The following is a 13,876-nucleotide window of genomic DNA, read 5'->3' as shown; positions in this document are numbered from 1 at the left end:
CCAAGTAAATTTCCACCACAAACCAAGTCAGCTCTTTTCCAAGTCTCCGTCATTAGCTGTATTTGGCACATACAGGTTTTGTAATCTCAAAGCAGAACTCCTTCTCAGAGGTGGGGTAATACAGAAAAAGCACATGGTTTGTTTGATATTCCAACCAGGGAAGGGCCCCTAGGAAGAGCTTTCAGTTATATTGCTCAGGAACACCAGAACAAGCTTCTCTATGTGAACCTCACAGCAGAATGTCTCTGATAACACCAGGTCCTTCCTTGCTGATGAAGTCACACCACTGCAGAAACTTATTTTATTATTGACTACTCTTTAGCATTTCACAACAACTTGACTCTAGTAACTGGGGCTGACCCTGAAAAATCCCACTAATGGACATAGGGTAGGTGCTTCTTATGCACACTCTCTGTTGTTACTGCCCTTCAAAAGCCACTCACACACTCTCAATGTTCAATTGTCTTTTTGAGAAACAGCTCAGATTGAGAAGCCTCTTTTCATAATAAGACCTAAAAAGCCAAAGATGCCTGATATCCGGGTTGATGTGTCTGGCAAGGGAACTAGAAATTATGCTGCTAAATCATGTCTTCTTTTGCTCCCTTTTTGTCTCCCATCTTATTCCCAGTGATGGTACTTTGGAGAATGACAGAGTGAACACTACATGGGGACTCTTTTTCAGAACATGAAGAGATTTTTTTCCCTGTTTTTGGTTTCCACCATGTGTTTCACAGCTGACACTCTTACAAAGAATGAAACACAGAAGGTGATTTTGTGACACATCTAAGCTAGCTGCCACCAAAAGGATGAGTTCTTTCCATTTCTCCTTTATCTCTAAATGCAGTAATTGTCTGATTCAACTCTTAAGACAGTTCAGGGAGCAAAGCCAGCAAAAAATCATTCATTTTTCTGTGCCATGAGTGCTTTGTCATTACTCACTATGGGGTAAAATAACTGCCATGCTCATGGCAAGAATTGAGTTAAGAACATGACAATGGGGGAACAAAACTTTCTGCTGCATCTTGCTGTAGATCCCTTTAGTGACCGTTAAATCAATGAAACAACATTGCCAAAATAACTAAGAATTTGCAAAATAAGTGGGATTTTTCAGATGACATTCCTTCAGGCTTCATGCTAAGTAACTGTTAAGGGGAAGAACATGCTGAGAACAAGCACCACTCAAATAGCAAACAAACATGATTTTTAACACAGCAAACTATTCAGCAGAGACAGTACTTGTACAAACCCAAATTTTGAAATGATATAAAATATCGATCTCTGCTAAGAAATTATTTTAAAATCAGAAAAATTGATTTCAATCCTACTTCATTTGTGTATTATACATCTAGGTAAGAAGCTAAATGTGAGAATTATCATAAAGAATATTAGAAATTAATAGAATGGCCTGGATTGAGACCTTAAAGATCATCTAGCTCCAGCACTCCTGCTGTGGACTGGGACATACACAGCTTCTCTGGCGCACCAGACCTCAATAAAGCAACTGTTACTCAAATAAATCTTCAACAAATGCAGATATGATTTTCATTTAAAAGTTTCTTTGATAAATTGCTGAGAAAACAGTCATTTTCTAGACCACACAGCTGTAACTAATGTAAATTACTATGCGTTTCTCTCATATGTTTAAATACATACTTCTTTCTGTTTGCCCTAATGGCATGTCAAGTTGTGCCACAGACATCACCTTCAGAACAGTTTTTAATCAGTTTTTTACCTGTAAAAGCATATTTTTTATCGTTCAATCTCTCTTATAGCTTTGCTCTAAGACTCCGGTTTTTCAACACACTTTGAGGGTATGAAGTGAGCACTAAGCAGAATTGGACCACTGATCACATCACTGACAGAGGAGAAGGCTTTTCTCTTCTTTATATTAAAGATTTGTTTGCTCCCATGCACTTGCACTACACCAGCCCTTTTAACCATGGTGTCACAGTGGTTTAATTGCTCACGTGCCATGACAAAAAAAGGTCTGCTTTTGTCTTACAGCCTTCCCAGAGCTGAGCTCTCCCTGTGGTAAGAATCATCTTCATGCCTTGTCCACAGACAGCCCTGCATTTAGCTATTCTGACTATTGCTAGATTGGATCCAATTTATTAAGTAATATAGCTTACTCTGTATCCATGAACTGTCTTAATCATTTACCACTCTCCACATCTTTGTGTCAGTCGAAAACTTCCTCAGTAATGATTTTATGTTTTCTTTCAGGTCATTGGTAAGTTATATAGCTCATGGACATGAACCAATCCCTGAAGAACTATGCTGGAAATGCAAATCACTTCTCATTAACAATTACATCAAGAAATATCAGCTAGCCAGTTTTAAATCCACTTGATGTGTGCCATATTGATTTTATATCCTTCTAGTTTATTAATCAAAATGTCCAGTGGTGTAAAATAAAATGCTTTAAAGAAAATCTAAATGTATGAATTCACCACTATCACTTTTTAAAGCTCAGTTGAAAATTGTACTCCACAGGTTGAACTTCTACCCTTTTTCTCTCTTATAGGAGGCATATTTTATTGTTCTGCAATAACATTCAGTGTATGCACATTTTATTTCCCTTAATTCTGTTTACTCTGGGAAAAGCCATGCACTTAGGAGTAGGGTTCTGCTGCTCCTCTTAGCTTCTGTTTTCTGTTTCTACCCCTAGTTAATTTCTGCTTTCCTTCACTCACAACTATTCAATCTAAGCGCAGTAATACACATTCAACATATATCTGACTTACAAAATTTGATAAAGAGGCATTGACAAGTTTAATTTCTGCAAGCAGGTCTTTCCTGGAATGGTAGGCAAAGATTGATTTTTAAGCTTAGTTCCACTTAAAGGAGTTTCTCCATTAAGAAGCTCTTCTGCCAGCTCCCCTCAGAAACACAAAATAACAAAAACCTTGCATGAAAGAAGGAAACTCTAAACAAAAGTTGCACCATTTCATGGTGCCCCTTTATTCCAAGAGAGATACTGCTCACTATTAAAAAGCATTCTTATAACATGCATCTGTATTTCTAACTGAAACCTAATATACCAGAGTACTGAAAAACTAATTGATGCTTAAACTAATAAACAACTGTAAAGCATATACAAAAAAAGAGAAAAAGAAAGGTGAAGAGCTTTTACCTGTGGATCTTTGAAATACATTTCATACAACTGAATGGTCCGCCGGCTCGCCTGACTCCCATGATACACAACCACATTCAACTCTGTCCAGGTGCGGAACTCCCTTTCCCAGTTGGGAATTGTGGACAATGGTGCAATAACCAAGAAAGGACCATGGATTCCTTTCAAATATATCTCATAGAGAAACGTAATGGACTGGATAGTCTTTCCCAACCCCATTTCATCTGCTAAAATGCAGTTTCGTCTGAAAACAAGAATAAAAACTGGCTGAATTATTTATTCCCAACTTAAAACATAGAAAATCAGTAAGGCAATAACCTGAACAAACCAGATATTTCTAGAATGAAAAGGCATCATAACATTTTGCATTTTAAATAAATGTTATGATTTGTGAGGCAGTCAGCATGCATACATCCCTTCTATCTACCTCTCAAGTTCACAAGGGGGAGGAAGGAGCAGCAGGGACATGCATGAACCCAAAGCACTTGTCACAAGAATCTATCTGAAATATTCATGTTCCACCCCAAATTAGTTTGTATATGACTACTGCAGCAAAAAATGAGACATGTAAATGATTCTAAAATCTCACTTTAGCAGGTTACTTTAAAAGACTGCTATTTTAAATAAGCTATAAAAGCTTTTCCAAAGCAGGATTCAGCAGTAAGCTATGTTTTACGTACGTGTTGTACCAATTGAAAAGAAGCCAGTTTACTCCCTCCAACTGGTATTCCCTGAGTTTGTTATTGTTTTTATACTCCCTGGAACTCTCCGATTTCTTCCAGTCATCGGCAGGAGGTCGCTCCTGTTTCAAATACAGCAAATCCCATTAGTGGTTTCTAAAAGACCACATTACTTTACTATTTTCAAATAAAATCTTCCATATAGAGCCAATTCTTACCACACGCTCCATTTCTGGCTCCCTAGACATCAGTTTCTCAAATTCTTCGATCTTGGCTTGGTCGATGTCTTGCTTGAGCTCCCAAGTGCTGTCCTCGTAAGGAAGCGAACACCACTTCACCAGATAATGCGTGACAGGCTGTGTTAAGACAAAAATTACATTATCTCACAATACAGAAAGAATAAAAGTGTGTACCCTTTCTTACAGGAGATCTGCAGGCTAGATGAAATTCAAAAAGCTTGATCAGACTTGCATGCCTGATTCAGCCAGAAGGATAAGCAAACAGAAGGCTGACACCTTGACAACCTAACCAAGTAAATTGAGAACCTGGAGAATGCAGGCTTACCAGCAAAATGAGCAGAACACATTTGAAATCAGTAAGGTTGGACTAAAATTTAGAAGCAAAACCATATTCCCATTTCAGCCCTTACAATTCTATGCTTTACTACATATTTAAAAATCGACTGGTTTATCAGCGTCATCAGAAACTTTGTAACAGACAAGTCAACCAAGTCACCATTCACTGACAGAGTAACATGGAAACAGACACTGCCAGTGAAGCTTCCTATTCTCCCAGGACCAAAAAGGAATCTGCTGGAAGACAAAATCATCCTCTTTGCAGAACAAGCCATTAAAAATAGAGAAATGGTGAGTTCAGGACTTCTTCTGTAACAGGTAGTCTAAACCATTATGACATTTAGCTAAGACTCTTCCTTGCAATTTTCATTTAAATTCTGCATTACATGCATGAACATCCTATTTCCACAATAATAAATATCTTCAATATATCTACAATATTAAATAACTTCTTCGCTGTTCTTGCCTTTTGGTTGGCGGCTTTGTGTGCTTTTCTTAAAAAAAAAGGTAACTTATTAAAAAGTTTGGAATTCTCACTTAACCTCCTTTATTTAAGGGAAACTGCTACATTAGCCAATGTTTTCTCAAACATGTTCCTACTTTTTATACATATATATTGTGGTAGTTTCTGTAAATGTTAAATAAAGTCTAATCAATATATTAGATATTAATAATAATATTAATATATAGAATTTAAACAAGAAATTCTAAACACAATGTCTGTATGACTAGAGATGCACTAAACAAAGTTTTGTTTACCTCTCCATTATCATCTGTGCTACGTGAAAAATCCATGATTCGATCAACTTCCACATAATCTGGATTAAAAAGTTCATCATCAATCTGTTCAAGGAGAGAGGCAAAAATATAAAAGACATCTCTATTAGCCCTTCCTGAGAGGAAAAATGATTATATATTTCACCAGGCAATAATATTTTGGGTCACGGTGACACAGAATTTATATTTGGCAAACTTCAACATGTTAATTGAAATGCTACAATTCAGCAAGATCATTCCCCGTGAGGGAATCAGACTTCTCAGACTTTGTTAACTGGGCCTCTTAATTACTGTGTGAAACCTTTTACTGTGAGAGAATGTTTAAGAATATTTTAAATGAAGTGTGAAATTACAATTCACTAATGAGCAATCGAAAAGGCTTATGGCATGCAATGCATTTAGCATTCTTGAAAACTACAGCTTGCAATAAAGAAATTAGAGCCTTGTACTCTAAGTGCCTTTGGATTATTTTAACTACAGGAATTGTCTAACGCTTTACAAGCAAGATTTAAAGATTATTATTTCAAAAGCAGAGAAAACACAATGCATGGATACACAGTTTCTCTAAAAATCACAATTTGTCAGGTTTGTTCCTATGCCTTAAACAACTTATAGGATTCTCTGCCATACTAAAGCATTGCATTTCATTTTGAGTTTTAAGATCCACTTCAACCAAAGAGACAGACAAAAGGACTAAAAACGGTATATTTTAAGAGCTTTTTCTGAAACAATGACAAATTCCAAATATTTACAGTAACTTGTGATCCGTTTGGAAATATATTAAAAAGAGAAAAAGGAAACAATTCCAGCTATCTTCACTTAGAACAGGTGGAAGTTTTCAATTTGCAACAGGTTTTTTGTTTCAGCTTGAATGATACAGTAAAAATAAATATAAATAAATAAACAGAGTAGCTCATGAAGACTATTTTTTTTTCTTAAAAGACAGCATTTTTCTAAAAGGTAATCTTTCAGAGACACAAATCAGCAGATCTGGTCTTTTATTGACAGGACCCCTGCCACATTTCTGCTTATGGCTCTAAGTGAAATTAAATTGATGATAAAAAGCTTTGAATCCCTAGTGAGCAGCAGTCCATAACATAGAAAAAAAGCATGCATTTCTTCTGGCATAATCAGCTCCTGAGAAAAAAAGACATGGTACTGATTCAGTCAGGCTTACAAGGCTAATAACTAGCCACTCACTTCAAGGAAAAAAAACCCAACCAAAACTACAGGAAAAAGCATACAATCAGGACAGATGAATTTCATAAACTTGCAAGACTTGCATCCAGAATGCTTTATACCAGAATAGGTGCTACTGATATATCACAGAGTTATCCAAATTGTAATGCTTGAATATGGAACAAGAATTCCTAAGAATATTCCTTAAACACCAAAAAGAAACAAACCAAAAAAAAAAAATCGTACTTCAGAAAGGAATTTATTCTGGCCCTGTTTTGCCTTAAACCGCTTAATCTTCTGCTGAATTCTCTTGTCTTTGTCCAGCTCTTCCACAGATGCCCACTGACAGTGAAGGTAAGAACTAGAAGATGAAACAGAAAAATCTTACTCAAAACTCTGCTTCCATTGCACTCCTGATTTATTCCACTAGTACAAGTAGGTCTTTCCAGCATGTCGTGGTGCTATGCTTGGAAAACGTGACACTATCTTCTTTACCACAGAGGTTATTAACCAATCATCTTTACTGAAAGTAATTATACTTACTAATAGAGAAACTTGTCAGGAAATAGAAACAACTCCCACTCAAAATTTGAATACATACCCTCTATACTTAATTTGGCACAAAACTAGAATGATTTTTATTGGACATATTTAAAACATAATTACTATACAAGACACTTATGCTAAAGTCACTATTTAATATCATATTCTTGCAAAGAGTAGGATTTTCATAAGTTAATAAAAAGATGCAAATATTTTAAGTACTACCATCCTATATAATTTTTTTGTGAGAACAGCATTGTAACTCAAAATTACTTGTGAGTCTTTCAAGACTGACAGAGAGAAAAGAAAACCCCCTTGTAAATGCAACATAGAAAGAACAGTATCTCTGCCAAAGTGACTTGTCCCACTCCATAAATTTAGTCTGTCAAAAGCTCTAGTGCTAAGACAGCACAGTTAACACAAAAATTATGTCTATGTAATAAAACTAAATAAAGCATAATTAAGCAATTCAACATTATACAATCAACAATATAGTGCAAAGGATACAAAAATGACAGGATATTTAAAGTGAAGTCAACTACATGCAGTTAGCTGACACAAGCACCCTTAAAGCAGATTTCTGTCTCTCAGACAGAAAATTTGGCAAAAATACACAAGGTGTGCTATTTTCCTACAAGAAAAGTGAGCTTATCCAGTTATGAAGTGTTTTATTTTAAATACTGATTGCATTGCAGTTTTAGAGTCCAGAAGCAAAACAACATGCTGCTCTCACCACAATTACATTCCTTTCAAGGAGGGGTAACAATCTGCTGGAATGCTGAAAGCCATCTCATTTGTTTGTTATCTTAGACATTTTGTTCAACATAAATCTTGTTTTTGATACAACATCAAGGGTTATGTTTGAGTAGTTTGCACACACTCTACACTTGCAGTTAGACCTACAACAGCACAGGTGTGTGCTCATGAGTCTGCATGCATAATGAGTCTTTAAGTATTTAATAGCAGAGCAATTTAACCTGTGGATTTAATTTTTTGGAGAGAACACAAATTGAAACAACACTATCAAACCCTGTACCACCAATGTAAGGTATTCCCCTGTTTATTATTCACGGTTTTGGATTAAACATTAGATATGCTTAAATTTTGATAATAATTTGTATCAGTTACAAAACCAGTTTTGAATGCTATTTGGAAGTTATATGAACTTAAGGATAGCAATCAAACCCATAACTTTACTTACAAGTTTTTATACTTTACATAGAATTCCTCTACTTCTACTTCCTCTCCGTTCTCCGTCTAAAAGAAAAGAAATGTTGAAACATGAATTAAATCTCTAAATAGCCCAACTTATTAAACTATTTAAAAACTGTCTGAGATATGGACTATGGTCCCCACACAGAGACACAAGTGGAGGTGTAGGAAAAGGTTTGTGGGGGCGGACATGGGTGAGGAGCTTCCTCCAGCTGCTTACCCAAGTACATACTGCACTGCTTACTACAACTTCCAAGACATGAATCATTTGAACACCTCCCTAACCACATGCAGCTTCATTCACAACCTCACCCCAAATCTGGCTTTCTGCCAAACCCACAGTGTTAAGTAGAAGCCAAGTGTACCATTTTCTCAGGCAGCAGCCAATTAGCAACTGCACTCCTGAATGCCATATGTATTATTTTTGGCTGGCTCATGGCAACTTTACATTGTGGGTTTTGTAATGTTTTAAAAAAGAGTTTTAAAGGGGGTTTATTCCTCCATATAGTTAATAACTCCAAACAAGAAGCCATATAAAACTAAACCTTATACCTCTGCTAGAATTGTAGTGCATCAGTGTTCATGGCTTTAGTTTTACTCAATGGTGCAATTAAATTCACTCAGGCAACATGTCTCACATACAGAGCAGCCAAATTAAATTAACACCCAAAAACTACATTTAAAGCAAGGTTAAAGTTGTGACACAAACCAGCAAAACCAAGGGCATTCAGTGCTAAGAGTTGAGCTACCCTTAACTTATCCCTGGTGCCAAAGTATTGCATAACATATGGCATGTAATACTTTGTTGAATTGCTCCTTAACCCAGCCACAGGACAAACTAAGGACAGTGCACCAGGCACACATTTAGAATTCAGATTATGTCACAACATTAACTGTTTGTTTTTACTAATGAACTTTAGGAAAGTTTTAAACAGAGCAGCATTTTCTGGTTCAAACATTTCATCAGGGACAACATCATCTGTAATAAATACTGTGTATGCAGCATTAAACAGGCAAAACTGTTGACTGCTGCATAAATCAACAACTTTTGTATTTTCCTACATATATTTAAAATACATACAAACACATACACACAAGAGGGACTACTCTGAAACTTGAACTGTCATTTTTAGTTGCTGGCTAGGTTTCACCTCCACAGCAGTGCAATTAAAGAACAACAGTAGCAGCTGCATTAAACTGTGTTCTAGCACAGTGAAGTTCATGCATTCCCAGTCCCTGATTCACACAGTATTCCTTTACTTCCTCAGTAGCAAGGGAGTTTCAGTTTAGCATTTACATCACTCCAGTACAGTCTGTTTGTATTCCTTCCTAGAGAGAGAAACAATACCAGATTCTGCCTATTTCTCCCTAAAGAAATGGAAGAAGACTCCTAGTGCTACCTCTTGATCTTGAATCTTCCATCAAAGTAGATAAGCTTTCCAAACCATCCTCTAAACCCAAACACAGGAGAAATTCTCTGACACTCACAAAGACATTGGCAAAGGGAAGAAATCTGAAGACCATCAAGATTCTTTTTAAAACAAAAAATTCAGAAGACCCTTTCTCAAGATGATATTAATATTTAGAGATCAAAACTGCATTGAAAAAAGAAGCTGGAGACCACATTACTGGAACCTATTCATTGCCCTGAGGCAAAATTAGTCTTTAAGAAGTCAACCCTAATTTTAAGACATTAACTTCTTTTATTATCTAAAATGTATTACAGCCAAGTCTCTTTGATTACTCTTAAACCAAAATCCTTTGAGATCCATCAGTATTACAATGACAACATCATTAAACACCTTTATATAGAGGTTTCATATTAACCAACTTCACTCCCCTCAGCAGCATTTCAGTCAAACATATTTTCTGTCAGCTGCCAACTTAATAATAATAATTTACAATGCACATCTTGATAAATTCTGTAACTCTCATGAGTAAAACACAATTTTGTATTGTCTAATAGGTAATGTTAACTGGTCTATGTTATTAGATGTTCCATGAGAGTGCATCAAAGATTCTCCTAAGCAAAAAGAAAAAATATTTTTAAAATCTTAGTCTGCCATTCAGCCCTTATGCCCTCCTCCAAAAATTTAATCAAATTACAACTGTCAGCACCCAAGCAGAGGGTGACAGTACATCACTTTAGGGTGTATGAGACAGCAGCTTATACCTCTGATGCCACTGTGCACTCCTCACTACCTGTACACATATATTAACCAGGCAAAAAGGTGAGCTAGAACATTTATGCAAAATTCTCCCCAAACTGATTACACAGACATCCTAAAATAACACATGGCAGACTTGGGGAATGCAAGACACTTCAAATTATCATTTCCAGGTGTGGCCAGGATCTGATTCACAGTCTCTGCAGATAATTGAAGAAACAAATGACCCCTTCATTCAAGCAAATACTTAAAAGCACATAATCTTGCATACCATTGCCACAGAAGTGATAGAGGAACACTGCTAAGGCAAAAATTAGTTGTATAAGCCACTCAGGTGTAGAGACAAAAAAAAAGGGGAAAAAGGCAAAAAACCCCAATCAACCAACCAACCCTAAGAAAAAACAAACCACAAAACACCCCAAACAACCACTACTATCAACTACCAGAAAAAGAGCAGATAGAACTCATTAATAACAGATGTAAAGCAACACACAAAACCCAACCACCTCAATTGATACACAGCCCAAAACTGTAAACTGATTTGAGGAAGAGATATAGGTATCATACATATTTCAATTAGTTCTAATTCTCACATGTACTAGTAGGCAAAAAGCGACATTCACATGTTTAACATGCAAGTACAGGGTTCTACAAACTCCCTGTATTTCCAAAATATGTGCTATTTCTGCTGGATAGCATAATCATTTCTAGCTATTCATTTTCAAAGTTAAGAAGCAGGAATTCAAAGGGGACTGAATGAAAAATTTCAACATTCAAACTCATCAGGTTTGGAAAGAGAGTGATACACACACTTCATGCTTTCCACAAGAAGAAGGAGTATTCAAGGGAATTCAACATTCCACATTAGGAATAACTGAAAAACACCATCTTTTTTACTTCAAACAGGAACTCAGCTCTACCTTTTACTCTGTACGTCTCAAAAATGGCTGCAAGTAGAGTGCTGCATCTTATCTGGTAACTCCAGAGCTAGACTAAGGCTATTTCTCAGAAAACCAGCATGATTTTATGATAAGAATACTGCTCCAAAAGCATACTCATTATCTAATGTCCTTTACTTGAATGCAACATCTTTGTTACAACCTAATCCACTGAAAGGTTTCCTAGTGAAGCCTCTCCTCGTGTTTATTTTATGCACTGGTCCTGATCGCAGCAATTTTACTTTGATTAGTAATCTAACAACCAGGGTTTTGATGACGTTAGTAAGAGTGTAAAAGACCTTTAATAAAAGCACAGTTGGATACTTCAGATGTTAAATATTAACATCCTGAAATCCATTTTTTTTTTGAAATTTGGAGAAGAGCAGGGAAAGAAGAGACACCCCTCAAACCTGCAAATACAATCCATAAAAAACATTAAAGAAAAAGCTCAAAATAGAGCTTGCCTCCAGCAGAGCTTGCAATCAAAGACATGTAGGCAGCAGACCAACTACTTCCCACAAACTGCAGCAAAATACACACTCCCCATGAGTAATCACACCTTTGTTTGCAGGAGAGAGGAAGAAGGGAAGAATAATTGGTGAAAAACAGCTTCCCCTGTAAAGACATTTATGAAAGGACCACATCCTCCTCTCCTGCCTAGCAGACCATCAGGACAAGTAAATACTCACTTTATATTGCCTGAAGTTTATCTGAAAAATAAGCCTATGATTTGAAACACAAAACACAGATCCAGACTTAAAAAAATGAAGAGAAAAAACACTCTAAAAAGCCTTAGAAGCTTATGCTGGAAGATGCATAAACAGGACAGACTGAATCACAGGAACTCGTGACATTAAAATGAATGTAGGTTTACAGAATTGTTAATTATGTTAGGACAGTAGTAATAAAATTGAACACACACACCCTATCTTGCCCAAGAAAACCAAACAAAAATCCAAACACAAACCCCAAACCACCAGAACAGTGAAAAAAAGAAATCCATTAATAAAGGCAAATTTCCTTTCTCCAATTTGAAAATTAACACTGAGGTAAAGATGAATTGCTGTTTAGCAATGATCAACATGATGCTGTATCAGTCTAAGTCAGACAGTTTTCTGCCCAACTGTAGTACAAAAGTCAGAGAATTAGCTACACAAAAGAGTCTATAAATATAATCATGCCCATTTTGGAATAAATTCTTTTCTACTTCCTTCTCAGAGGTCTAATACTTTGGAAGTGCAAAGGCCAATCAAGTTGAGAAGCAGATCAGAAAAATCTGTAAGCAAAATAAGAACTTAACTAGGAGGCAGGGCAGAATTATAAGGGAGCCACACTGAACTTGAGTGTTTCTTTCACCATCTTAGCATAGTGACAAGGAAAATATTCATCACCTGTATACGCATCATACTTGAACAAGTAAATGTAAACATGTAAATTTTTTCAGCTGCTAAGCACAACTGCCATCAAAAGATGCAAAAATTATGGGCAAGGGTTTTTTAGTTCTCTCATTCCTCAAACCCCTATGGAATATCACTCTGAAGTGAAGACCACCACAGATTTCATTCAAGCATGTATATTTGCAAAACTCAAATTTTTTATCCAAAAAAAGCAAGACACAAGTAAAAGATTAAACAATCTGTTTTGTGTATGTCTACTGAAAAACATGTTGCATACCATCTGAATACACTTTCAGGGAACCTCCTCTGTTCAACAGAACAGTTTTTTAATTGGGAATATCCAAGGCATTTTAAGAATTGAGTAAGGGCTTCAGAAGAAATATGCTAAGCCTATTTAAAGTATGAGGGGAAGAAAAATGTTTTACCTTTTTCTTGACTAAACGGCTACTCATGATTTTCTCCACAATAGGACCTTCAGCATCAGCAGATTCCTACATCATAAACAGCATACAAGAGTTACAGGAGTGCATCTTCGTTAAAGACTTCATTTGTTAGAAAAACTCTAAAATAATTTTTGTAACAGAAGCTTAATACCAAGAGGACATTTTCCCCCTAGCATGAGAACTTTGAGGATTCAAAGAGATTTTATACCATAATAAACGACTGAAGGATACTTGTTTAAGCCCATTTGTAAGACCTAGTGCAACTCCAGCTCCCTCAGTTAAGAAGGCTGATGTGCACAGATAAACAGATATAACAACATGAGCAGTTCCCCTGTCCTAAAATGCTTTCAGCACCATACAGTCTAAACAGCAGATGATGTTCAGACGCTCTAGCTGGCAGTGCAGGTGTCGACACGATCGCTCTCAAAACTGCCTGCAATTCTCTATTACATTAATTCACTATTGCGATGGGAGGCAAACCATCCCAACTGTCCTTCTGAGAAGACACAATTAACAATGGAGATCACATACAATATTTCACAAGGCTTAACAAATTGCCAAATGAAATACCAAAGAACATGGATATATTCTCCAATAGGTCATCAGTTAAATGAAGTAGTTCTTTGAAAAAGCACTACAAAACAATGAGATTGTTACAACAGTCATTCCTACACTATTACCCCTCATCTTATTCAAACTATTTTATCCATCATTTACATTGCACAGAGAATAAAGTGTACCCTGCTGGGTACTACAAGGCAGTAATTTCATAAAGGAGTTCTTATGGTGCCTAGCAGCAGGGGACAAGCTTGAGTGGTTTATTAAAGTCAC

General features: G+C 36.3%; 1 protein-coding gene across 13 annotated transcripts in view; it reads right to left on the bottom strand.

The window, feature by feature from the left end:
- CHD7 (chromodomain helicase DNA binding protein 7) overlaps positions 1 to 13,876 on the bottom strand; it is a 133,636-nt gene that overhangs the window by 32,611 nt on the left and 87,149 nt on the right. For all 13 annotated transcript variants that reach the window (XM_074551381.1, XM_074551375.1, XM_074551363.1 and 10 more), the window contains 7 exons: positions 13,028 to 13,093; positions 8,089 to 8,144; positions 6,591 to 6,705; positions 5,148 to 5,231; positions 4,032 to 4,169; positions 3,814 to 3,935; positions 3,134 to 3,377 (listed from right to left, as the gene is read on the bottom strand). In XM_074551381.1, coding sequence (XP_074407482.1) covers positions 3,134 to 3,377; positions 3,814 to 3,935; positions 4,032 to 4,169; positions 5,148 to 5,231; positions 6,591 to 6,705; positions 8,089 to 8,144; positions 13,028 to 13,093 — 825 coding nt within the window. The remainder of the gene's footprint in view (positions 1 to 3,133; positions 3,378 to 3,813; positions 3,936 to 4,031; positions 4,170 to 5,147; positions 5,232 to 6,590; positions 6,706 to 8,088; positions 8,145 to 13,027; positions 13,094 to 13,876) is intronic.

Source organism: Zonotrichia albicollis, chromosome 1 (assembly GCF_047830755.1).
Source record: "Zonotrichia albicollis isolate bZonAlb1 chromosome 1, bZonAlb1.hap1, whole genome shotgun sequence".
Taxonomy (NCBI): Eukaryota; Metazoa; Chordata; class Aves; order Passeriformes; family Passerellidae; genus Zonotrichia; species Zonotrichia albicollis.
The sequence above is the reverse complement of the archived record's forward strand: the minus strand, read 5'-3'. Positions and strand labels throughout refer to the sequence as shown.